This window comes from Triticum aestivum, chromosome 3D (genome assembly GCF_018294505.1).
Source record: "Triticum aestivum cultivar Chinese Spring chromosome 3D, IWGSC CS RefSeq v2.1, whole genome shotgun sequence".
Classification (NCBI taxonomy): Eukaryota; Viridiplantae; Streptophyta; class Magnoliopsida; order Poales; family Poaceae; genus Triticum; species Triticum aestivum.
The window spans coordinates 187,158,202-187,183,547 of NC_057802.1; the positions used below are offsets into that span (position 1 = coordinate 187,158,202).

At 43.4% G+C, this 25,346-nt stretch overlaps 2 protein-coding genes across 4 annotated transcripts; one reads left to right on the forward strand and one right to left on the reverse strand.

Annotated features, from left to right (window-relative positions):
* Positions 1–3,382: 3,382 nt before the first annotated feature.
* LOC123078199 (probable peptide/nitrate transporter At3g43790) lies at positions 3,383–21,030 on the reverse strand. Of its 3 annotated transcripts, none has more exons than XM_044500613.1 (18): positions 20,887–21,030; positions 20,600–20,797; positions 9,490–9,530; positions 9,306–9,366; positions 9,053–9,155; positions 8,860–8,962; positions 8,715–8,768; positions 8,551–8,613; positions 8,068–8,117; positions 7,904–7,979; positions 7,620–7,829; positions 7,353–7,440; positions 7,101–7,186; positions 6,906–7,013; positions 6,301–6,345; positions 6,133–6,221; positions 5,983–6,026; positions 3,383–3,740 (listed from the first exon to the last, which is right to left on the reverse strand). In XM_044500613.1, exons 2-18 carry the CDS (start codon positions 20,781–20,783, stop codon positions 3,643–3,645), a joined length of 1,503 nt encoding a protein of 500 aa, XP_044356548.1. In that variant the 5' UTR covers positions 20,784–20,797; positions 20,887–21,030; the 3' UTR covers positions 3,383–3,642. The 3 variants fall into 3 exon arrangements, 2 of the variants coding, with proteins under 2 accessions (XP_044356548.1, XP_044356549.1); XR_006437185.1 differs by having other exon boundaries at positions 3,676–3,740; positions 6,906–7,039; XM_044500614.1 differs by lacking the exons at positions 20,600–20,797; positions 20,887–21,030 and adding an exon at positions 9,935–10,207.
* On the forward strand, positions 3,976–5,887 carry LOC123078200 (uncharacterized). Its single transcript, XM_044500615.1, has 3 exons — positions 3,976–4,387; positions 5,207–5,269; positions 5,394–5,887. Exons 1-3 carry the CDS (start codon positions 4,234–4,236, stop codon positions 5,555–5,557), a joined length of 381 nt encoding a protein of 126 aa, XP_044356550.1. The 5' UTR covers positions 3,976–4,233; the 3' UTR covers positions 5,558–5,887.
* Positions 21,031–25,346: the final 4,316 nt, after the last annotated feature.

A 25,346-nucleotide genomic window follows, 5' to 3' on the forward strand; every position in this document is an offset into this window, starting at 1 on the left:
GCCGAGCGAAAAACCTGTGAAAACATCTACCAATCCTCTAACACCATAGATTTATTCATGTGTTCTTGGTAAACACACGCATGGGGTGCACCAGCATTGTAGCCGGGTAGGCTAATGTGAAGCCGCGATCCCGACATTGCTTGTCCCATACTTTTGGTGTGTTGTCGATGGCCTCGTGTGTTTGTCATTGGTCCGCGCCGGGTCTCTCTCGTTCGGTTATTAGCCTGCTTTCAGCCATATCTCTCGTGCAATGTAGTTGGGTTGGTGGTGGGTCATTGCTTTTCGGGCCTAGTCTGCCGGTCACTTTTGGTGTGTTGTCGGTGGGCGGTTAGGAAGTCCTTGAGGATGTTGCTGCTCGGGTTGGTTGTGTCGGCGCGGTGGTACTCGGGCCGTCCGGTTTGGTGCTGCCTTGGCCGGCATGGCTAAGCCGGCCTTTACGTTGTCTGTGGCCGATTAGGAGGTCCTTGGGGAGGGCATTGCTTTCTGGGTCCGGCATGCTGGCCACTTTTGGTGTGCTGTCGATGGGCGGTTAGGAAGTCCTTAAGCATGTTGCCGCTCTATTTTTTCGTGCCGGCGTCATGGCGCCGGCTCTTCCGGTGTGGTGTTTCCTTAGAGCATTTCCGATAGATGATGTCAATTTGGAGATGTAAAAGTAGGTGTTCTATAATTTACATCTTCAAAAAGTGCTTTTTACATCTACAAAAAAAGTCTCCCGTCCAACAGATGATGTATATTTGGTGATGTAAAACTCCAACTCCAATAGATGATGTAAAAACAGCTAAACGTCCGTGCGGCAGTCATTGTACAGTTGCACTTTAGTCGTTGTATAGTAGCACACCAGCCGCACAATTTGAAATAAAAACATCCGAATTAAAACTTAAAATTTTGACCTGTCCACAATATCAAATTATTACATAATTCATCAAATCCACAACATCAAATGCAACACAAATACAACAAAGTTATTGCACTATACAACAAACAAATAAGGAAACTAGGTGGTTCTTTCTCTGTGCCATCTCCAGTACTCCCCCATCAAATCTTTCCGAAGATCATCGTGTGTATTGGAGTCTCTAATTTTAGTGTACACCTTCATCAAATGTCTAATTTTCTCCTCTTCTCTCATCGACATAACGCGTACGCCCATCAGATCATAGAAGGTGTAATCTACACCCTATCCACGCTCATTCTCAATGATCATGTTATGCATGATCCCAAAATCTAGATGGTCCTCACACAATAGCAAATTGGGATTGCAAAATCCCAAATGCCCTATCCACATCTTTCCTAGCTGCCGCTTGAGCATTATGAAAGTAGAGTTCTTTCTTACCTTGGGGGGTTTGGATTGGCTTGACAAAAGTACTCCACCTCGGGTAGATCGCATCTGCAAGGTAGTACACATAGTTGTATGTGTGGCCATTTGCTTCCAAGGTCACCGGTGGAGCTTCTCCATTGGCTAACTTGGCAAAAAGAGGTGAGTGGTCGAGCACATTGTTGTCATTGCAAGATTCAGGCATCCCAAAATATGAATGCCAAAGCCATGTTTCTTGATTGGCAACGGTCTCAAGAATATGGTGGCCTCCTTCCCACCACCCTTAAAGTGTCCATGCCATGCTTTAGGACAATTCTTCCACTTTCAGTGCATGCAATCGACGGGCTCTAGCATACCTGGAAACCCACGAGCTTTGTTCATTTCCAAAAGCCTCTGACTGTCTTGAGCATTGGATGCTCTCAAGCATGTGGACCAAACACTTCTACCATAGTCTTTGCAAATTGTTTGACATAGAAGATAGAAGTGCTCTCTGCCATCGCCAAATTGTCATCAATGTAGTCTGCCGAAACACCATAGGCCACCATGAGCAAAGCGGCAGTGACCTTCTGCTTGGTGCTATGTCTAAGCAAACCGACACAATTCCTCCTGTGCTGGAAGGATCGATCATGCTGCTTCACAGAATTGCACATGTGGATGAACAAATTTTTGGTCATCCTGAACCGGCGACTAAAGTACCTCTCTGGAAAAACGGTTGCACATCAACCTCTCGTGTGCCTCAACCCGTTCTCTTCGGATGAACTCATGGCCAAACATGGAACCGTCGTGCTTCGGCTTCTTCCTCTTGTGCATTGCCACTAGCATAGCAATATCGTCTTCTTAGGTCAAATCAAATTCCTCATCCGACGAGGAATCGTCCACGAAAGAGGTAGTCCCACGAGCTCATCTACAATATGGAAATCACCGTCAAACTATATCTTCACGCCCTATAAAAAACTCATAGTTTGCACGATTTTTACCTTGGGGGAATTTGCTCGAACACGTTGCGTGCAAGGTGGAAGAAATCGGCCGGCGACGGGTCGGACAGTTGATGGGCGGCGGCTGGTGTGGGCGCCGGCTGCGGATGACCTATGGACGGCCGCGACGCTGTAGGAGAACACCGCTCATGGCGACGGGAACAACCAAGATACCGACGGCGGCTCCGCGCGCAGGCGGGCGGGTGTCACGCGGCTCCCCTATCTCCGGCGCCGGGCAGCGGCTAGCAGAAGCACCAACGCATCCATGACCACGCCTTCGATGACATTATGGCAGCCGGAGCTCCGACAAATCTCCAAATCGGTCGTGCGGTCGTCGACGGGACGAAATCAAATCGTTGTCGGTGGCGGCTATGGTGGCGAGGTAGGCGGCGGGGATAGGCTGCGGGGTCGCGGCGGGGTCAGAGATGGACGGGCGAGCATCGACGGCGTCGTTTCAGGGCAAAAATCGCCAGCGGTGGAGGCGGACGGACGCCGGGCAGGCGAAAATGAAATGAAGGCAGTTGAGCGGTTGACGCACGGCTGAAGATTTACATCACCTAGGTGGTGATACAAATCTGCATCTTCAAGTGTTATATTTTACACACTTGGAGGAGGTGATGTATTTTTTTACATCTACATCATTTATTGGAGGTGGGATTTGGAGGCATCAAAGATGTATAACTTTATTATTTTTACATCTATATTATCTATTAGAGATGCTCTTAGCCGGCATGGTTAAGCCGCACGAGTGTTGTCTCCAAACGATTAGGACGTCCTTGGGACCTTGGGAGGATGCCCATCTCTGATTGGCCCGCTTGCTACCGATTGTATTCTGTTCCTTGATTAACAAAGCTCCCGTTTCCGCCTCAAATAAAGAGACCCTTAATCATTTCCCCTTTCCACCCCCAACAAGAGTTTGTCCCTTGACTGAAAACAGCTACCTTAGTGTTTCAGTTTGGTAGTTCCGCAATGCAGGCAATGCAAGCTGCTCTGGCGGATATCGAGGTTTTGTCTTTTAGACGTGGATAGCAAGGTTCAGATAGAAAAAATAGTTTCCCAATCTGAAAAAATGGATACATTGTTGCGGAGTTCAAGGTACATATGAAACTCTTAGATTAACAATCCACCAAAACAATATTGGTCTTCTTACCAGGAACGAGTCATAAACCAAAGCACCTTGTGCGTAGGAGTTTTGACAAAAAAAAGAAGATACTTGCCACATCTGATCACACAACAAAAAAAATATGAAAAATATATGTGACACAATACACGACCAGTTTTTTTTATCCAGGGCTGCAAACTGTGGTGTGTCCCTAACTTTACTTAACTAGCTAGATGAACATAATTGTGTGCTCATCATTTCAGCGCACTCGGCATAGAGAAAAATGGCTTGAACGTCAATGAGAGCCCGATTACTGACACCATGTTCAGCATCCAGAACAGGATCTGATCACCTGCATATTGGATGATAAATCAAATAAGTATATGCTTTGATAATATGTACTCCCTCCGTCCGAAAAAACTTGTCCCTCAAATAGATTTTTTTTAGAAAAGTCCCTTAAATAAATGTATCTAACATCAAGTTAGTGCTAGATATCACGCTGCAGGTGGGAGTAGGAATAAGTAGGACTAGACTTCCTATCTCACTTAAAACGCCTTAGTGAGAGCCCATTGGACCAGAAAGAAATTAAGTGGGCTAGCCCCTTTAGCCCACTGGAACCCCACTTTACCCTATTAGCTCATCCCCGTAGCTTCTGGTGCAGGGAGGGCGGCGCCACAGCGTACACCCACCGCCGTCGCCGATCGATGGCAGCCGCCGCTGCACGGCGCACCCCGCCTCTTCCGGCTTGCACGTAGCCCCTCCCCTACCTCGCAGCTTCTCCCTACTCCGCCTCACCGGTGTTCCAATCAAGAATTTGACGAACACCTCGACCCTGGCCGGACGCGATGGGCAGGTCGCCGGCAGCCCCAACCCCGACCCCCAGGTCGCCGGAAGCATCAATCACGACCCCCGGGTCGCCGGCTGTCCCAACCCCAACACCCAAGGCGTCGGATGCGTCAATCCCAGCGCCCAAGGTGCCGGATGCGTCGTCGGCAGCAGGTGACCCATCAGAGTATACTTGCTTGATTCTTTACTTGATTCAGTGTATGATGCTTGTTAGAGATTTCCTTTCCATCACATTCAGTGCATGAAATGTTTCCTTACTTGATTCTTTGCTTTCCTGGGGTAATTTTTTTAACTCATTAGGACATGGATGATGACTGATCTTTCATTGTATTGATGTGAAGTACTAATTGAGGTTCAGAGGTTGCAATTTGAAATTTGCTTGGTGTCAATGGAATTTGTAAAAGATGGCCACTTTGAAATTTGCTTGGCGTATAAATGGAAAAAGAAGTTGCAGAGACACAACCCTCATGTGTCCACGTCCGGTTAATTTTGTTTTGTTCTTTCATATTTTCTCTGAAAGATGATTCAGTTTACAAAAATGATCCATCAATGGTAGTGTGCTTCTTTTACCATGTCATTCCATTGCCTCGTAATAATGGTAACAAAATGACATGATTGTTCCTTTTTTTAAACTTGTTTTCTATCTTATTATTTGCGTGAACTATCTTATTATTGCAGATGTGGAAGAGCATGAAAGTAGCTGTCGATGGTTTACTTTAGATGGATTTGTGATCTGTAGTCTAGTTTTTTCACCGTCTTAACACGTGTTCTAGTTCATGCTGCTTTTGCTTTCAGAAGAAAGTTATTATTATTTTTTGTTAATTTTACTTGTTTGGCTCCTGCTGTTCTAGCGAGGATAACAAAATGGTACTGTGTAGGATCTTGAATTCCTGATTGCTGGTATCTGAAAACTGAATTCGTAGCAGTCAGAACGTTACTCATCTTATTTAACTTGGTTGTGAAAAATTTCAGATCTTGAGGAGCACAAGGGTACTAGTGAGCTCTTGCGTGCCATAAAAATTGAGAAGGCTAATGGTCCGGATCTTCATTATCTCTGAATCAAATTGCCCTTCTCATGTTATGTTGTCTACCCTTTTATTGTTTCCTAGAGGGATATTTCAATTGCAACAACTATCAGATTCTATTTCTCCTCTGCCAGTTGCGATTCCAATGGATCCGGGTGGCGGCAAGAACAAAGGCTCCGGTGGCGGGAAAGAAGTGCTGTGTTCTCCATGTCACACTGTTTATTTGATGTCGCGCTGGGTGTTTTTGTTCCTCTTGCTACCAAGTTCAGTCTTTAAGTTTGAGCGAAATGCAGCTTAACGATGACTGACATTGTAGTGGCTTGTAGTTTTATCCCAGATATGTCTTGTAGTTTTAGCACATCACATGCTATTCTGATGAATACCATGCCTTGTATAGGCTGTAGGTGCAGTATATGAGTGTGACACCTTGTAGTTGTGTTTCATACAATGTCTTTTGTTAAGTGGGATACTGGGATCCCACTTAACCCATGTAATGTTTGGTGGGTTACCCAATATTTTCCACCAATTTGTAGTGGGATCAGGTTGGCTGAGGTGGGATGCCCACGGGTAGTCCCACTTGCAGCGTGAGCTAGATACATCCATCGAAGGACAATCTTGTGACAAGCTTTTTCGGATGGAGGGAGTACTTGTTTCCATTCAAGTCGAAAGCAAAGCTATCAGGACATGTGCAATTAGCATGGGTTATATGAGCAATGTGTTTACCTGGTATGAACAATCCAGTTATGTTTTTCTGAGCCCATGAAAACCTAGATAAAGGCAAAAGGTTAGCTAATTGGTTAGGAATCACACTTGCGGCCAAGCAAAAACTCACAGTACTTCCTACTCACAAAATAAAAGAAACACTGTGCTTACATAATTCCTGCTGCTGCTGGGGCTACTGCTTTGAAGATTGACATCAGAGTCACAGATATACCATTTGCGACACCCCTTTGTTCTTGTGCCTGTACACATTTTCATTGGAGAAGTTAGAACATAGCAAAAATGAATCAAAGAAAACGCAATGAGACAGATGATACATACCACCGCTGTGTTCTGCAGAATGTTGCAGGCAATAGTAATCGTAGCCTGTTCCATTTTAGATGATAAATCAAAATATGTTCATGATCAAATTGTCTATTAAAATCACTGCCCATGGAGCTTATTTGTCCAAGGGTACTGAACATCTAATTTTATTTCATCTGTATGAGTGGTGCTCAATTATGGTTTCTTTAGACCCGCCCAAACAGTCATCAACGTGTTTGTATTCTTTTAAAGGAAGGTTTTATTGATCTTCCGGCCTCTTCACCAAGATGATGAACATGTTTGTATAGGATGTTACTAATGTAAGCAGCGAGGTCACTGATGGAGTATGAATGTTTGGAGGAGCTACATGAGAATATTTTCTTCCATCTAAGTCCTCAAAAAATTTCCTTCAGTGATTTGCATTGGGCTGGGGGGCACGAAACCCTTAGCTATACACATATCTCCGCACCTGAGCGAGGTATAATTTTTCTTTGTACTGGATGGGTACTAGGGTTTTTGCCAACCACCAACGAACACCCCTAGTTTGTATTATTTTCACCTTAAACGAAGCAATACAGATAATAATATGCTAACAATTTGTTCCGACCAGAAAATGGACATACCGCAAACATATTCTTAAGAAGCGAGGCTATGTTGATGAGTACTTTGAGCTCCACACCATATAGGTTAGCCATGAATGGATATGTTGCAAGGAGAAGTATAGATAATACCTGAAAAAACAAACATGCATTTGGTACTGTACAATAGATTAGACATATTAGTGAAGTATCTTGATGCAAAATGTTCTTGTCACATACCGCTGCAGAACGGAATGGCTTGACTAGCCCAGCATACTTGGCAAGGAACGGGTAGATCAGAAGTTGATATACCAAAACACCAAAACCTGCAAGATCGAACAAAAACAGCCACAAGGTAAAGGAGTTCAAAACCAGTACTTCATGTAATAGGTAAAGGAGAGATGCCAGATATGTGTCGAGTTCATTCATTTTGTGCTGAATGTTTCTCATGTGCAATGACCATACTATACAAATTGAAGAAACGTCACATACCTGAGATAGCTAGCACGGTACCAACCTCCTGAGATGTAAAACTCAGTCCCCGGTATTTTCTGCTGCTCACAGCCCAGAGTGAAAATATCTGACCATGGAATTTACAGAACACATGCAAAGTTGATTTAGTTCCTTACAAAAAAAAGGTTGATTTAGTCCCTAATATGGTTGTTCTCTACACTCTAAAGGGTAGATACCATATATACTAGCATCTTTTCAACCTAAAATATTGTTGAATATGTTCAATATGCCTAAACATAGATTTACCTCAAGATAAGCTGTATCATGGAGAGAAAACACACAGTAGAGGGTTATTGCTGACATCAACTGCCAGTTCTTTAGCAGGTTCTTTGTGGATGCCATTCTGCATGATCCAGATTGTTTAGCTTTCCTGTCTTCTGAGGTCGAATCAGCAACTTGCGCCTCCATTTCCTCAATAGCTTCCACTTTGTCATCATGGTACATGTGCAGAGTTTCCTAAAAAGAATCATTTATTCAAGTAGGAAATCAAGGGAGAGAAAAAAAATCATAAGGAGATTTACGGGCAATACCGGCAGCCAAATGCATGCAAGACATGCTCCTGCCGCTAGAACCGATATGACGAAGCAAGGGAGGAAGTATGGAAACCTATAAGTAGATGTAATTTGAAAGGTTTATCTTATCTTCCCAACAATGCAAAATTTGTATCATTGAAAGAGTATGAGTAATAATCTACCTTCCAAATATGGATTCCTCAGAGAAAAGATTCGGGTACTTCTTTGCAGGCTGGTACAAGACAGAGAATACACAATGTTAGCCAGAGCCATTCATATAAGATTACTAACTATCCTCCAAAGGGAGATGTTGTGTTCATCCTTCGACAAAAATTCTAGTTTTCACTTTTAACTGTTAGATATAAATTCCTCCAAATAAAGCATATATGTACTTTCCTAACACTGTCATGACAGTAAAGTTCTTGCCTATTGGTACAGTATTTTGGTTTTGCCCCAATTAGTAGATGATCCATTATTCTCAAGCTCTACACCACGGTTACATATAATTATAGTGGCCTAGTGAGTTATTCAGTAATGGCTTTATTGAACTACTGTATGCACGAGTAACTTATGCTTAGTTTGTTAAAGTGGTTAAATACGATCTTAATTCTGCAAGGATACTTCTGTATTTCTATAACTCGATATCAAAGTTAACTGATCCTCACCTGTGCAAGAAATCCTCCAATGGCTGGTCCAATAACAAGAGCTATTGCTCGTGAAGATGTAACCTATGACATAATGTCAGACATAATTATCAGCTAGTAACAGATAAGCCTTTCTTCAAATGAATCAAACCGAGAGTCTGAACATAAAGATGAACTGTTCTCACAAGAGAAATTCCTAGTGCTTGGTGCTCTTTTCTGCAGACTTCTGAAGCATAGGCCTGAAAAATGCAGACACAACCGTGAGTGTTCAACAACTAGTGCCATTTGCTTAATTTAATTAACTCATCACCCTCAGTGTACAGAAATCACCTTGATTGGTCCTAATATACCACAGAGTAACCCAAGTAGCCCCCTAGTTACAATTGCCATCCAGTAAGTCGTGCTAAGGCCGAAAAGGGTGTTAAATACGATCCTGAAAAAGAAGTAGTAGCGTAGGATTAATTTTGATTTAATTGAATGGAGTACGAAATATGTTTTCATAATCTAACTGAATTTTCCGTACACTGAGAGGATACTGATAACAATGCAAGGCTTCCTCCCATATTTGTCAGCAAAAATGCCCCATGGCACAGCACTGATGGTTCTTCCAAGGAAATAAGCAGCCCCTTGAGACAGAGTATACAGTCAGTAGCTACTGGTCGAAAAATAACTATTTTCGAATTATGACGCTATTAAAGTCTACTCAGTGTACTTGTAGTCTTTTATTCCCTTATTTTTCCAGTAATTTGACAAACGTTACAGGGGACAATACTAACCAACAAAACCAGCATAGAACCCAATGTCTTGCTCTTGCTTTGCGACTTCCAAGTCCCTAATCTGTTAAATAATAACAACGGCGGACATATAATTAATCAACACAAAGTATGTAATAATTCAACAAACGACAATTCATGCATACAATCAGGATAGATGTTCAAGTTTTGCGACTTCTGTACATACCATGAAGTATAGATAGGGAAACAGTGACTGGATCGGTAGAGCTGGAAAGATAACAAACCAAGTTGTTAGTTAGCAAACGCCAACAATTGATATACCTTAACTTATAAAAATCCTATAGAAATATGTCCAATCTTTTAATGAAGGTGACAAAAAAAAGTGAGTTTTGTAGACAAACTGCAGAAAGAGCCTCTGGAGAAACCATGAAATAAATGCAGAAAGGCACATGTTTGGGAGCATCTCCTAATGTTTTGAAGTCTGAAATCAGAATCTCTTGGTTATGTTAATTGAAAGCGATTGGATTGCACTATTGTACTAGAGTAGCAAATCCAAATGTTATAACATCTCTACACCCTCCAGATTCTGGCAGTCATACAGCTGTTCCATGAGGATGCTGCCTGATCATCAGAGGAAATCCTGTAAAAGAGAGCATCGTGTGGCATCATACCGGCACACAAGCATGCGATCCAAATGTAGAGGAACTCCGTGTAGGGTATCCGGTGGTCGGCCTGCGTCTTCCTCTCCTGTCTGCATCCGGGGCATCGTTCATGGTACACCTTCCTGACGCGGAGCAATGGCGCCTCTCGGCCTGACCCGGTCATCTTGATGCCTCCGGCTGCGGCTGCGGCTGAATGCTACGTGACTCTTCCTACTCCGTTGGACGTCCTTAATCCACATCAAGATGATGCCTGGATTCTGAGAGTCGCGCGGCATCCTCGTTTGCCAAGAGCTGGAGAATGAAGCCTGGCTCTAGTTGTTCGTGGATTCTTGCCTTTGGTTTGTTTGGCTAAATTTAGGTGGCAGGATGAGAGGGTTGGCCAAGTCTTTCACGTGCATGTGTATGTAGTACCAGTACAAGTGCGGCCGCTCCTCTTTCTCACTCCATAAATCATAATGGCAAATTCTTTTTTTAGAAGTAAAAAGCTTAATGTTGTTTTCAACCTATTGTGCAGTTGCGAACCAACCCGTGGTTGGATGGTTAGAGGGACAGTGGTATCCCCAGCCCACCAGGGTTCACGTCCTGGTGCTCGCATTATTCCTGGATTTATTTCAGGATTTTCGGTGATACGCTTTCAGTGGGAGGAGACGTTCCCGTCGACGACGAGGCGCCTACGGTGACTTCGTAAGCGCCTACAGTGACTTCGTAAATCTCAAGATGATATGCCGGCTCAGTCTCTCGGAGGTGCTCATAGGGTAGGGTGTGCGTTTGTGTGTTCATAGGGGTGAGTCTATGCGCATATGTATGAGCACTTGCGTCTGTACTGTGTTAAAAAAACCTATGGTGGAGTTTTCTTTTGCCAAGAAACACCGTACAAACCCACACTCATGTACACGCACATACACTCACTCCTATATGAACGCATACAAGCACCACTGCAAAGTCTAGGACTTGAACTATGGTAGGCTGGTTCCATCACAAGGAGACACCGAAGGCCTCCACAAATTGAGATTTGGTCGTAGAACGAACGAATTGTATCCAAGGAACAAGGGGATAAAAAAGTAATAAGAGAAACGCATTGCTCATGGCTTGTATTGTAGTCGTATTCTTGTAGTCCGCCCTCCATGCCTCTTTAGTCTTTCTAATCCCGAGGCATTTTTCCCTCATTCCTTTTGTGTCTGGCCGTCAGAAAAAGGCATCTTTTCCAGCTTGCAAGATCGCTTCGCTTTTGGCGACTAGTTTCTACCCACAATGGCTAAAGCTACCTTTAATGAATGAATGATTTGTAATACCCATGAGTTAGATGAACCTAACCATCTGAGCTACGCTCCGTTCACCCGATGGTGGAGTTGGGAGGGCATGGTTTGAGCCCACACATCTTGGACCACTCCGTCGCCTCAAGGAATCATTGAGATCGGGCTCCTCATATAGGATGCAAAAATAATATACACTCAGTCAAGCTTGAGACATGGGGTGTGTTTGATTGCTCGCGGCCCCCCAAACAGTACCAGTGCATGCAAAAAAGCCTATTCAATTGCTCACGCGAGGCGTTGGCTCACGCGCACGAAACTCAAAGCATTCCATATCCTGACTTGCTAGGAACGCTTGAATCGACCGTTTCCGTGGAGCCGGGCTGAGGCGAGCGCAAGTCGGGAGGGGGTTGGCGTACGTAGGGGTGCAGGCATGGAGGTGGCGAGAGACGAAAATATGTAGGTGTGATATGGCGCGAGATCTGCAGTCTCAATCCCCCAACCCCCCTCCCCTTTTACTCGCTCACCTCTATTGGGAGAACAAATCCAGCCTCAGTTCTTGGCAGCGGTAGCGGCGGCGACTTAGATCTGTGGTACCGGCGGCGCGGACCGAGATCTCTTGCACCAGGATGTGCTCCTCCCCGCGTAAGCTACTCGTCCCCTTCGTCTCCGTCTCGTCCGCCTCGTCTCCGACATGGGTGGTCGTTGTCTCACATGGCGGTAAGCAGCATACAACTACCCACCATCCCTCCACTATTTTGTTGTTAGCTAAGGTGTAGGGTCGATTTTGTTGTTACTTACCACAACATCAATTTCACTAGGACAAACGAATGAAGCTGCTCATTCACGCATCAACACTCGTAGTTGTGACTCAGACCTAGGTCATGTTGGTCCACAAGAGAGTGGTTCGTCACAATTCGAAACCTGTGATTAGACATGGTCCAATGTTATCCCGAGATAGTGAGAGGATGGCGAATCTAAACTACATCTACAACATTAATGATGTAGAGATTGTCAACATGCTTCGAATGAGAAGATCGCGTTTCTCCAAGCTTGTGAAGATGTTTAGAGAGAGGGGGTTGCTAGAAGATAACATCTACACCTCTATGGAAGATCAAGTAGCAATGTTCCTTCATGTTGTAGGTCATAACCAGAAGTTCAAAGTGATTTACAACACAATTAGGAGATCCAACGAGACAATTTCCCGGTATTTCAAGCAAATCTTATATGTGATTAGAGAGCCCAGAGGAGAGATGATCAAGGCACCTAATGGTCAAACTCCTTCGAAGATACGTACGAGCTACAAATTACTAAACAGTATAACTCAACCACCTATGAGCCACCACAGCGTTTTGGCGTCGTCAGCCGTCAGATCAACCTACAGTAACGAACCAGATCGAGTCGTCGTCCCACCCAGCGCAACAGGTCATTTTCACCAGGTCGCAATCCATTCAGCACACATGTAGTCGGGCTGCTGCTCCACAGGCCGAGCTAGGGATCACCTCATTTGATGGGCCGATCAGCGGCCAAAAGCCCATGTAGCCAGTTACGGGATTCTTCCATGTGTTTCGTGCGTACTCCACCATCGAAAGAAAACCCTCAAAAGAAAAAAGATGCCACAATTCAGCTCAGCACCGGCGGCGGATGCTATCTCCGCTCCTCCCGGCCGCATCGTTCGTCCATCATCCACCGGTAGATCTCTTATGCCCTACAAGTTGATCCCTTCATCTTGCCGAAAAAAGATTGATCACTTCCTCCACCGGTTGTTGTGTCTCTTAGACGACATTATGATCCTGAGACAAGTTTTTGTAAACCTGCGTTTTGATTGCCCCTTTTACTACTTCCAGTTCGTGTGTACAAATATCTTCTATTGATATTCCTTCCGCTTATGTCAGCCGGGCTAATATGGGATTCTTGGCACAGCTGGCAGTCCGTTCTTGAGCCTCTCGCTTCCAGATTTTCCCATTGCTCTTGTTAGGTAGGGTTTGGATAAATCCCAGTTTCAGAATGTCTATACTTGTGGTTCAAATTATGTTAGCAAAGCCGTGTGATATTGGCGTAGAATGTGCCGAGAAATACTTCACTGAACCATTCCACATGAAGTACAAACAATGGCTCATTGACAAGTGTTTCTAATTTGTTAGGGTCTAAGCCCTCTCGTTGCACTGTTCATGCTGCCAAACATTCAAACCTACCATAGGTTTCTCTTTTTTGATAAATGTACCATCGGCCCCTACAACGACGTGTTCTACTAGGAAATGGGATAAAAAAAGGTTGGTTACATCACTACTTGTGTCATATGAAATCTTCATTTACCTCTCTAAGACTGAATCTATTGCCAAGAAATTGTTCAAAGAAGTTCTGTTGTGCTTCTTCTACCTATAGTAGCGTACATCAATCCATAAACTTAAACACATCTGCTAATGGCTCTTGATTTTTGTATTCCCAGGTACATCAGCCGTTTCTCCATGTTTCTAGCATATCTTTGCTTCAATAATAGAGAAGTGCATTTGCTTCTTATCATGAATAATAGTGCAGAAAACAAACATAACCATGCATATATTGTTTTGTTCACACCACCTCAAGTTATTAGTTCAACTTAATCAGTTTAATTCCATAACTTAGGTGAGTGTAAGAACTTTTAATTATGTACATTTTAGGGCCTCAATTATTGACTATGTGTATGCATTCTAAGTGTACTGGTTGCACTATCTTTCAGGCTGCATGCACGGCAATGTGTGTTCTATACCCTAAATTCATTCTCTTTCACTACCAATACTTCTCCTCATGACTACAATCTAACCTTCAAGATAGGCGGGCGCGGCAACGCGCGCCTTCATGTTCTAGTGGTATCCATATTTCAAGGTGAGCCGTACTAACTATTAGTTCTTGCCATGAGATGATTGTATTGTTGTGAGTCATAATACTTTTTCCATGCTATCACATGATTGTATTCATGCAATAGATGGCACTCACATGACTGCTATAGTGTCGAGGTCACGGGCTGCAACATACAGGTATAGAAAGCACTACACAAGCCAGAATGTACTTGCTGCTTAGGAAGGATCAACCCATGATGCTAACATTCTTGCTGAAAGCATGGCTCGACCTGGTGAGATCAATATCCCTGATAATAAGTTCTAGCCAGGAGATGTTGGATATGCATGTCGTCCTAGGGTTCTTCACCCATTAGGAAAACCAGGTATCATCTTGGTGAGTTCTCTGCTAGGAACTATCCTAAGATTGCCGAATCTAGCTTTAGAGTTAAAGTTGAGAGGGCATTTGGTGCTTCAAAGAATAGATTCAAGATTCTTGATCAGAAGGCATTCCATCCTTTCATACCCAAGTTAAGCTTGGTCTTGCATGTTGCATTCTTCATAACTGGATCTTAGAGTGGGGTCCTGATGAGTACGTGTTGGATGAGGATGATGCGACAACTAATGATATTGGATCTGTCCATAGTGTGAAGGCACATGCTAATGAAGCTTGCAAGAGCAAAAGGTTGGACTGGGCTAAGGCAATGTGGTCTAAGAGGTAACAGAAGGATCTGAAGAAGACGAGGATGGTGAAATTTCCCCCCTTTTATCTATATGATTCTTAATTTGGTACTGTCATTTGTTAGTAGTTAGGACCAAAATGATGTTAATTTCATGTTTGTATAGTGCACTTTGTGGTAAGGCCACAATTAGTGAGAAGGGGTGACGACAATATTAGGCCGGGAGCAATCAAACGCCAGGCAATTGTATCTTCACAGCCATAACCCTGTAGTGCTGCCAACCGAATGCCATCAAACGACCTTGTGATGCAATGCCGGCAGCCAACGAAGTGCAAAACATGGTTCAAAAACTGTATTTTCTTAAAGAAAGAATGTAAGGGAGGCCCGTACAGTATAATAGGTGCAACAAGCCAAAATTGCAAGTACCATGCCTTGAACCTGGGTGGGTGAAATGCATAAATCCCTTTCCACCACTAGGCTATGCCTTAGTTGGCATTCAAAGACTGTATTAGCTTAGCCAGGCTCTACCAGGCCAAAAGTGCAAGGGGGCCAAAATCTATTTGAGCAACCACTGTACGATTATTAAGGTGGCTCCTATTCCGCACAGGATTGGGACGATCCATTAGGGACTCAATCGGATGTGGTAGCGATTCAACTCACACTGTAGCGACTCAGGCGAGTACCATAGCGACTCGACCGACACTACGACGATTTGTCTGACAATGTACTGGTGGGACCGGCACTGTAGTGATCACAGCGAGTACTATGGTGACTCGAATGGATACTGTAGTGATTGACTTTTTTTGTTTGTTGTTTTCTATTCAGCTTTAAAAACACAAAAGTTATTTTTAAAAGTGTACATTTTTCTTAAAACTCAAAAAATTCTCAAATTCCTAACAAATTTTGAAAATGCGGATTTTTTGCCCAAACATTTTTTGAAAACCATGATTTTTAAAAATACGAACTTCTTTGGAAATTCCAAACATTTTTTAGAAAGCATTTAAAAAACTCAAATAATTTCGAAATTCCAAACATTTTTTGAATAAGTGAACACTTTTTGAATTTTTCGCACATGTTTTGGACACAAACAATTTTTAAAAAATGCGAACATTTTTTAGAAAAATTCAAAAACAATTGCATTCCTTAAAAAAATCCGAACATTTTTTGAAATTTATGAAAAGAAACAAAAAATAAAAACTGCAAAAAATCAATAGAAAGAAAAACTGAAAATCAAAAACCAAATCCCAACGGGAAGGTTCCCAAAACCGAGAGATATGTAGAACGTACGTACAATAGATTAAATGGGACGGCCCATCTCACCATCCTTGTGTGTTTGGTCGATATGCTTTCACAGGAAGCGACAAATAAGATTTGCCTTTGTCAAAGACCGTACTTATAGTAGTTGTAGTCTGGTCCGCGTCAATAAAATCCATGATTAATTGCGTGCATCTACACAAAAGATTCGGAGCGGGTGACGGCTGAGCTTCCGTGAAACTTCCTCCATGGTCTTCCAGGCTGCGCTCGCTCGCTCGCTCCCTGTCAGGGAATAGACGGACCAGATACTTTCCTGCCGTCCCGATAGCAACCGGGGTCTGGATCTGGAGTGAAGACCATACGGATGGGATGGATCGCCACCACGTATCCTCTGTGTGTACGGTGGACTGGGAGGAGGGTAAGATGTGGTCATTTCGGGTCCCACATCGTGCTACTACTGTCATCCTGGTACTGTACTACACATGTGACCTTCCCGTCTATGCGACGCATGTGTAACTGAGACGCTGACACTGTTGAGTGTACTAGACATGCCACTGACGTTGATGCGCAAATAAAAAAAGACATGCCACTGACGCGCAGCACATGGAGCATCAATGAAACATCTGTGTATAGGTCAGTTATAAGGTCAGGCACGGTAAGCCGCGGCCTGCGCGCCAGTGTCGGACAAAATTTCTGTTCTGACCTTTTGTGTAAACTTAATCATGAATTGACCTCGTTTCAAAAAAAATTTGAATCTGACTTTTTTGGTCACGCCAACATCTTTGACGTCTGGTTTGCACGGCAGACGCCAGAGTGCATGGCGTTTGGATGTGACGATGTGGAGACGCCATCCATCTTGGCGTTTGGGGAAACGCCGTAGCTCTTGGCGTTTGGTCCTACTCCATCACTTAAACAAAAAAAGCTACATGCACCATTACTAGAGTTGCTTCTATAAACAATTCTCTTGATTAATTACTCCCGTAATAAAAAGCTTGCTAACCATCGTTGCAAAACGAATTAACCCACACCTAAATGCAACCAATGACGACAAATTTTCTACGGATCGACTTTGGATGAGGCGTCAGGGTGAGATGGAGCAGATTTCTAGGAGATTAATATGATGATCCGATTTTAAATTAATTAATCGCATGATGATTTACTTTTCTGTAGTATCTGCGGTTGTTAGCCTATTAAGGGCATCTCCAACGCTGACTCTCAAACCTTCCACGACTGTCCGGACCGTTTTGTTTGGACAAAGAATCCATCCAACATGGTCCTGTATCGGTCTACGGCGTGATCCCGACGCTTTTTCTTTCACAAACCGGATAAAAAATGTGGAGGAGCTTTCCGGGAGTCGGGGCAGCTGTCACGTCCGCTTCTGACATCCCTAGCCCACCCAAACCCTCCTCCCTCGCCGGTGCACGCTTCCCGCTCGAAACGTTCAGCGTAGATCCAGCGTACATCCAGAGCGTGAGTGTCCGCATTCATGAGGACCAGAGCAGACGCGACCACTCACTGGCGCCATCATTAAAGCAACACGCCGACCGAAAGAGCGCCGCGCGCACCGCTTCCCGGTGCTGGCGTCTGTTCCATGTTCAAACAACATGACAGTAGCCCGTCCATCCGTCTGCCGCCCACATTGACGGTGGCCCCCTCAAACGCCCAGACAGACCGGCACCCCTCATCTCCAGGCCAAATATGGGGCGGATATGAAGACGTCCGGGCACACCCGCCACGTCGGACCCGGCCCACGCTAGCCCACCCGACCCCACATAAATTTCTTCCCATCTCTCGCCGGACCAAAACCTAGCCACTTCCCTCCCCTCCCCTCCACTCTGCTCTGCCACCCAAGCTCGTCTTCGGCTCCTTCCGACCGTCTTCGACATGGCGGGCAGCGGATCCGAGTCCTTCACGTCCAGATCCGTCGACTCCGAACTCATCCCACGCGCCCCGGAAAGGAGATGGCCGTCCGACTTGCGCTCCGCCGCGCCTGGGAGGAGGCCCGTGCACGGCAGCGGTCGGGCTCTGTGGATGTGGAATGCATTTTTTAAGGCATGGCCGGTCAGTGTCCACGGACGCGCCTAGACGCGCCCGTGGACGTTTAAAGAGTCGGATTTGCCAAGTCCTAACTACATAGAGGAGTATTTCGTTTGTTGTCTAGACGTGCCTACGCCAAGACCAAGGTATTTTGTTTGGATCCTGAATTTTGATCTTTTTTGTACATTGTCTCCCGTTTTGCCAAACATAGCCAGATGGGTATGTGTGAAGACTACGTTTGTGTGTTCTAGCAGCTTGTAAATTCTTGTGAAGAAAAAAACAAGTGGTGATTTGGTCAAGAGATCATCTCATATACTGTAATTGTAATCCCTTAAAATTCAAGGCAGATCTCTTTATTTTCTTCTCCGTATTTTTTTGCGTGCATGATACTACCTCCATTTCAGTTTACAAGTCCTGCGCGTATACCTAGGTTGTCAATTTTATCACCCTAACATAAACTATATAACACAAAAATTATACCTTTTGAAAGTAGAAACTCCGAAGTTTATGTTGGTATATTTTTTGTAATATATGATTTTTTTTAGGTTGGTCAAATTGACGACCTAGGGGTACGCGCACGCCCTGTAAACTGAGAGAGAGGTAGTACCAAATTAGGATGAGGTAACCATACATGCTCTAGCATGGGCTGGGCTATCAAGCAAGCCATTAATTACGGGAGTTAATCAAGATTTTTTTTTGTAGAAGCAACTTCATTAATGGTGCATGTAGCCTTTTCTTTGTTTAAGTAATGGAGTAGGACCAAACGCCAAGGGCTATGGCGTTTCCCCCAGACGCCAAGATGGATGGCGTCTTCGCATCGCCACATCAGCGCCAACCAGGCAAGTATGGGCCAGGGCCAAACGCCACGCATCCTGGCGTCTGCCATGCAAACCAGACGCCAAGGATGTTGGCGTGACCAAAAAAGGTCAGATTTGGAAATCTTTTCAAAACGAGGTCAATTCGTGATTAAGTTTATAGAAAAGGTTAGAACCGAAATTTTGTCCGCCAGTGTCTAGGAAAAGGAAACGCTATGGTCCCTCTGGACATGATGTAGAGCAACTCAATTTTATTTGGATCCATTGGTTAGAGTTAGTTTGAACTAGTTGGGGTTTAAATACCCCTAAAGTATGTAAATATGAGGGTTAAATTGAAGCTAGTTACACTAACCCATCCAAAAAATATCCCACCAAGAAGTGCTAATTGAGCTAGTTCTCATGCAGCTCACTGGAAAATCATTTTCTCTCTCTATCCCGGCAGCCAAGAGATGCTAATTGAAGCTAGTTCTCGTGAGGTCCATTGAAAAATCACTTTTCTCTCTTCATCAAGTGCATTTATTGTCAATCTAACCCTATCATCCAAACATCTTTTGGCTAGCGTTAGTTTAGAGTTAGTCATGAGCTATAAACTAACTCTAACCTCTAGCTAATTTAAAGTATCCAAACAGGCCATTGGCTACAATTAATACAAACTTTTTCAAAGCCGTCGTGAAAATGCAGTTTTAGGAATTCCGCAAAACTTTTGGCAAATCCACAAATTGTGCTCTAATGCCAAGTTTGGCTAGCCCTAATTAAGGTGGTGTTTGGTTCTTTAGTCCTAGGACTTTTTCTAGTCCCTAGGACTTTTTAAAAAAGACTCTCAAGGAGATGCTTCTAAGGACTTTTAGAAGGAAAAAAAGTCCCAAAAAAGTCCCCCTGTTTGGTTTGCTAGGGACTTTTAGGGACTTTTTTTAGTCGTAACAAAAAAAAAGTCCCTAGAATCAAACACCCCCTAATTACAACAACATAGGACTATTTGGATTGGAGTTTGAATACTATACTAGGACTATTTGGATTGGAGTTTGAATACTATACTACTACGAGAGGTCCCACACCATGCATCTGTTGTTGTCTACTGCCTCCCGTATCAGTTTCGCACCCGTGATGATGGAGAAGGCACATGTGAGTTACTCCATCTTTCTCAGCTTTCACCCAGCCGATGGTACACATAGGTACGGAGGGGATGTGTTGTCGTCGTCCATTGTCCTGTAGTACATCCATCCTATCAAACCGTGGTTAATGGTTATGCTACACACGTACCGAGGGGCGGTTTTCGGTGATCTGTTACACTCTTTTAGTTCGTGCCATGGTTAATCTATTCTTCTGAAACCTCCGAAGTTCCACGCTATGTTTATAACTACTCCCTCTGTTCCAAATTACTCGTCGCAGAAATAGATGTATTTAGAACTAAAATACATCTAGATACATTCATATTTTCGACAAGTAATTGGAGTAATTAATTACGAACCAGTCGTCCTAAGTGCCGAGGCGTAGAGATGGTATGTTAATTGCTTGTTGACTTGACATATTATTTTTGGTTTTCAGGTCTGTGCCCCAGCCTGATGCACCACCAAGGAAGAAGAAAAGTTTAGCTAGTAGTGAAGTAAGACCATCGTCGTTCAGCTAGGGGAAATATTAATGTATTATAGGACAAAAAAAGTACAGGTGTTGATTATTCTAGACAAAGAGTACAGGTGTTAGTGGAACTGAAGAAACGGCGTACGCGTGCTACATCCAGAACGCTGGAGGCTGGAGCTGGACCCATGCCGGGAACAAGAAACCCAAGCAAGATGGAAGAGAAGAGAGGGAGGGGCGCACTCACCGGCGCAGAGACAGACGACCCACACGTAGAAGAAGTTGAGGTAGGGGATGCCGGTCTTGCTCTTGTTGATCTCGTCCAGCCTGCACCCTGGGCACCCCTCCTTGCAGAGCTTCCTCTCCCTCGCTGCTGCCAGCAATGGCGCCGCCGCCGCCGCCGAAGACTCGTTTCTCTCGCCGGCGGCCATTATCTCCCTTCTCTCTGATGAACAGGAAACGGGATGCGGAGATCAGCTCGGTCGACCTCTGCTTACGAGAAGTGAAGCAGAAAAACGAAAGGCGCCCGTTTACCTCTGCGGGAGTAAATGGAGCAGTAAAGCGCACAAGGTAGGCGTTTAGGGTAGCGAGCATCTGCTGCTTTTATTAGTGCGAGTGTAGACGCGGGCGCGCCTTGTGGACTATGGTGTGTTGTTTCTGCCGGGTGCGTGGGATGGACCAGAGGGTTTGGTCCGGAAAAACCTATAAGACGCACGCTTCGTCATCTTGCCAAGCAATCGCACACGGTTCACAAGCGAGCGATGCCTGGGTCGGCCCGTTCACCTCTTCATGGATCCCGGTTTTAAGAAACCCCTAGCAAAAAATGCCCGTGCGTTGCAACGGGTAATGAAACTATCATCATAGAATTTCATCATCCCCTTTATCCTTCCACCATTGTTCTATCATCATGAAAATGCCCTTATGATTTCACCATCATCGTTGCATGAGCCGCTCCATATCCTCGATGCACTCAGGCAACATGTGCATATCCGTGACGCTCATGCTGCCCAGATCCTTCACCTCCTCATTTGTGACTATCACAACTGCTTTCACATCTTCTCCGGCTCGCCGTAGGCATCGTAAGTGGCGGCGGCCTTTGGGTTGGCACAACCGGAACTACAGAAACTTAGTTTGGAAGGAGAGAGAGCGGCAATGGGTAGAAAGCCAAGGGTTTGCGGGATGGGAAGATCACGCATCACGTAGGGGTGTCGATTGTGATCGTTGCCAATTGACTGCAGCCATTGTTTCCTTTTTTGTGAAGAAATTGATGATCGTTTGGTTTGAGATAAAAACCAGGTGGGGTAACCGAGGACGACGTATCTGAATTTTAGGTATGAGCAATCAGGCTTGCCCCAGAAACAATCCTACCATTTTTTAACTCCTTGTGTTCACTTTTATAAGACGTTGTACACAATTCAGACAACACCTAAGACATTTCAATATCAAATAACTGAAACGTTTTATAAAAATGAACGGAGGGAGTAATAGAAAATAATAACTTCCTTTCTACGTAAATAGGAGAATCGCGTCTGAATCCATCTAAAAAAAGATTCACGTCAGCGTATCATTTTTTAAATCATGTTTAAAAAAATGTTCGCGCTTAAAAATATTCAAAATTCGAGTACAGTACCTCCTAGTTTTTAAAAAATTGTTCATGTTTTACAAAAAGTCCAAATTCAAAAACTTGTTCCTTTTTAAAAAATGATCGAGTTTAAATTTTGTGTTCACAGGAAGTATTCACGTATATTTTAGGATACAGTGCTGCTGCTTGTATTGTTTAATAAATCAAGATTTGGAAACTGACACGTTGAAGTTCGCGCTTAAAAATATTCAAAATTCGAGTACAGTACCTCCTAGTTTTTAAAAAATTGTTCATGTTTTACAAAAAGTCCAAATTCAAAAACTTGTTCCTTTTTAAAAAATGATCGAGTTTAAATTTTGTGTTCACAGGAAGTATTCACGTATATTTTAGGATATACAGTGCTGCTGCTTGTATTGTTTAATAAATCAAGATTTGGAAACTGACACGTTGAAGTTGTCTAGTGTATAGGCTAGCATGGCCTAGTCACCTACGCCAGCTCCACGGTACGATTCTTGAGAAGAGCGCACTTTGGTGGTGTGGTATAGCTCCACCAATGGGCCGGCCCATCTCGGCTTGGTATGGCGACGTACCAATTTTTGTGACAGTTTTTGTCGACGGACAGACTAAATTTTGTACCACCTCGAATAGCCACAATTTAAAATATTGAACGGCATCTAAGCGGGACGAAATTAAGAATATCACCTTGGTTTATTATTAGGTAGGTATAGATATAGATATAGATATAGATATAGGGGGTTCCTAGCTGGTTTTTTCCGGTATTGGGAATCTTCTAGGAGGTTCCTGAACCATTTTTCTTGTCTCTGTTTCTTTTTATATTCTATTTTTCCTGGTCCTTTTTTTTCTACTTCTTACTGTTTCTTTTTATTTTATTTTTCTTTTTGTTTTTATTTTCATTTTAATTTTTTTCAAAAATGTTCATGTGTTTAAAAATTGTTCGCAGTTTTTCAAAACTGTTTGTGTTTTAAAATTTTATACAGGAGTTTCAAAATATGGTCATGTTTCCAAAAACTGATCAGGTTTTTATTCTGTTCGGGAGTTTGAATTTTTTTCATGTTTTGAAAAAACTTTTGCGTTTCCAATTTTTTTTCCTATTTTCAATTTTGTTTCCAAACTTTCAAAAAGTTTCAATATTTAAATTTCTTTGGTATTTTCAAAAAATGTTCACGTTTTCAAATTTTATCAAGAGTTTCAAAAAAATTATACATATTAAAAAACATGATTTTGAAAAAATGTTCACATTCTTAGAGAATTTTTGGGTGAAAACTGTCCACATTTCATTAAACATTCATTTTACAAATAATCAAATTTTTCATAAACATGAATAATTTTTTAAATCTTTTTCAAAAACGCGAAGAATTTCTAAAGTTTTTGCAAAAAAATGATAAAATACGATAAATTCTATAGCACGATCAATTTTCGAAATTTGCAAAAAAAATGGAACACAAACATTGTTTTTTGAATTTGTGAACAAATCTCAAGTTCGAGAACATTTTTTGGAATTTTGAACAAAAAAATTCAAAAACACGGAAAGAAAAGAAAAAGAAAAAGGAAATGTTTGGATCTGACGTTGGTGTTGTTCTTATAGACTTGCGCTGCAATGTAATCAATACCTTTCATTATGTACGGTGGCTAGCATGGATAGCTTGTTTGCTGGAGGTCTCGTGATCAATCGTCGGTCTACAATTTTTTTTGCGAATTTATAGTCGCTACACTGGTCGATCGCCGCTCGCTTCGCTCGTTCACCAGTGGGCCGGCCCAATCGGGGCGTGTGTGCGTTTGTCCAACAGTGTGCCGCATAAGCATCAGATAGGAGCTCCCGTCGTATTGTCAAAGGTGAGACTCGAGCTGGGCCAGTCTAACGCGGCCTGGGCCCATTGTGTTCGAGCCACAAAAAGGCGGCTGGGCTGGCCCGGTGTGCCTTTGGGTCGTGTTGTGCTTAAACCTTACGAGTGGCGTGCCGAAAAGGTAATCAGTAATGTTGGGCAGCCCGTCTCTAGCATCACGCTAGTCATAAACGTTTAGTGATGTGATTCCGGCACACGTCACTGCTAGCACATATACTAGCGGTGTGCCCTGTAATGTTGTAGTATTAGTGACGTGCACTTGTAATCGCATGTCATTCATATTTTTTTGGCCCAAGACAAAACTACCATGACAATACATTTTGTTGTCATGATAGCAATATTTAACATCTTAATTAGTGTTTTCTGTCATTGCAACATTTTTAGCCAAAGGGCTCATTTTTGCTGCCATGACAACATTGTTTAGCCATTGTTGTTGTCATGACAACAATTTTTAAATTTAAAATCAGTATATATGATGTCTAAACAGGTACTCTTAAATTTAACACATCAACACTAGTAGCATGCATATAACATGAACATGTGCTACTATAACAATTTTGAACACATGTTCAACACTTCGACCATAATTAAAGACGTTTAGATTTGACTATAACGTGTTGGGAAACGTAGTAGAAAATGAAACATGTCGTCATAATATCAATCAGGAACGCTACAAAGTTGCAATAACGGTTTAGATCGGATCATTACCAACTCCGAGTTGCAGAAGAAGAAGACAAGTTGGTGTACATCGAACCTGAAGTCCCTTGAACCGTTCATGAATAATCCCTCGAACCGAAGACCAAAAGCACGGCCTCTCCATAGATTGCAAGCGTACATGCTTAACGATCCGGCAGTGCTTCGCCGGCCACAGCTAGTCATTGCCATAGAATTAGAGGAGAGAGAAACGAACCTCATGAGGCTTCTCTATTATGAGGAATTATAGAGAACTAGAACTAGATCTTGTCTACATCAAACTAAACAAGAACTAGAACAAGAGAGAACTAGAGGAGGCTCCAAAACATGTGTTCTAGGGCTAGCCCTGCCCCTCTATTTATATGTTGAGCCCTGGGGTCGCAACTTGGGGAGGGGGCCTCCAAAATTCGGTTTGGAACACAAGGAAGAGTCCTCCTTGGCTTCCAACATGAAAAGCCAAGGTTCCTTTCATTTTCGGAAACGCCACGGACCACAGCATCTGGCCCAAGGCCAAACGGCAGGGACCCTGGCTTTTGGCCCCTGTTCTCCACAAAAACTCCTTTTGCATCGACCTAGATCCTTGTGGGCCTTACCCCTTGGTCTAGCCAATGTTTCCTCGCACCAGGGACCCTTTGGATTTATCCGGAAGCTTCTGTAACCTTCTGGACATCACCAAAAGTCCCTAGGACCTTCCCGGGACCTTGCAAAAACATTTCTGGAAAACATCTGAAACTCTTTCGGAACTCTCTTGAAACTATTTCTTATGTTCCCAAAATTATTCTGAGAATATTTTCTCATAACTCTCACTCCACTAAAACTCAACAGACCGTGATTCCCTTAAACTTGTGACCTTG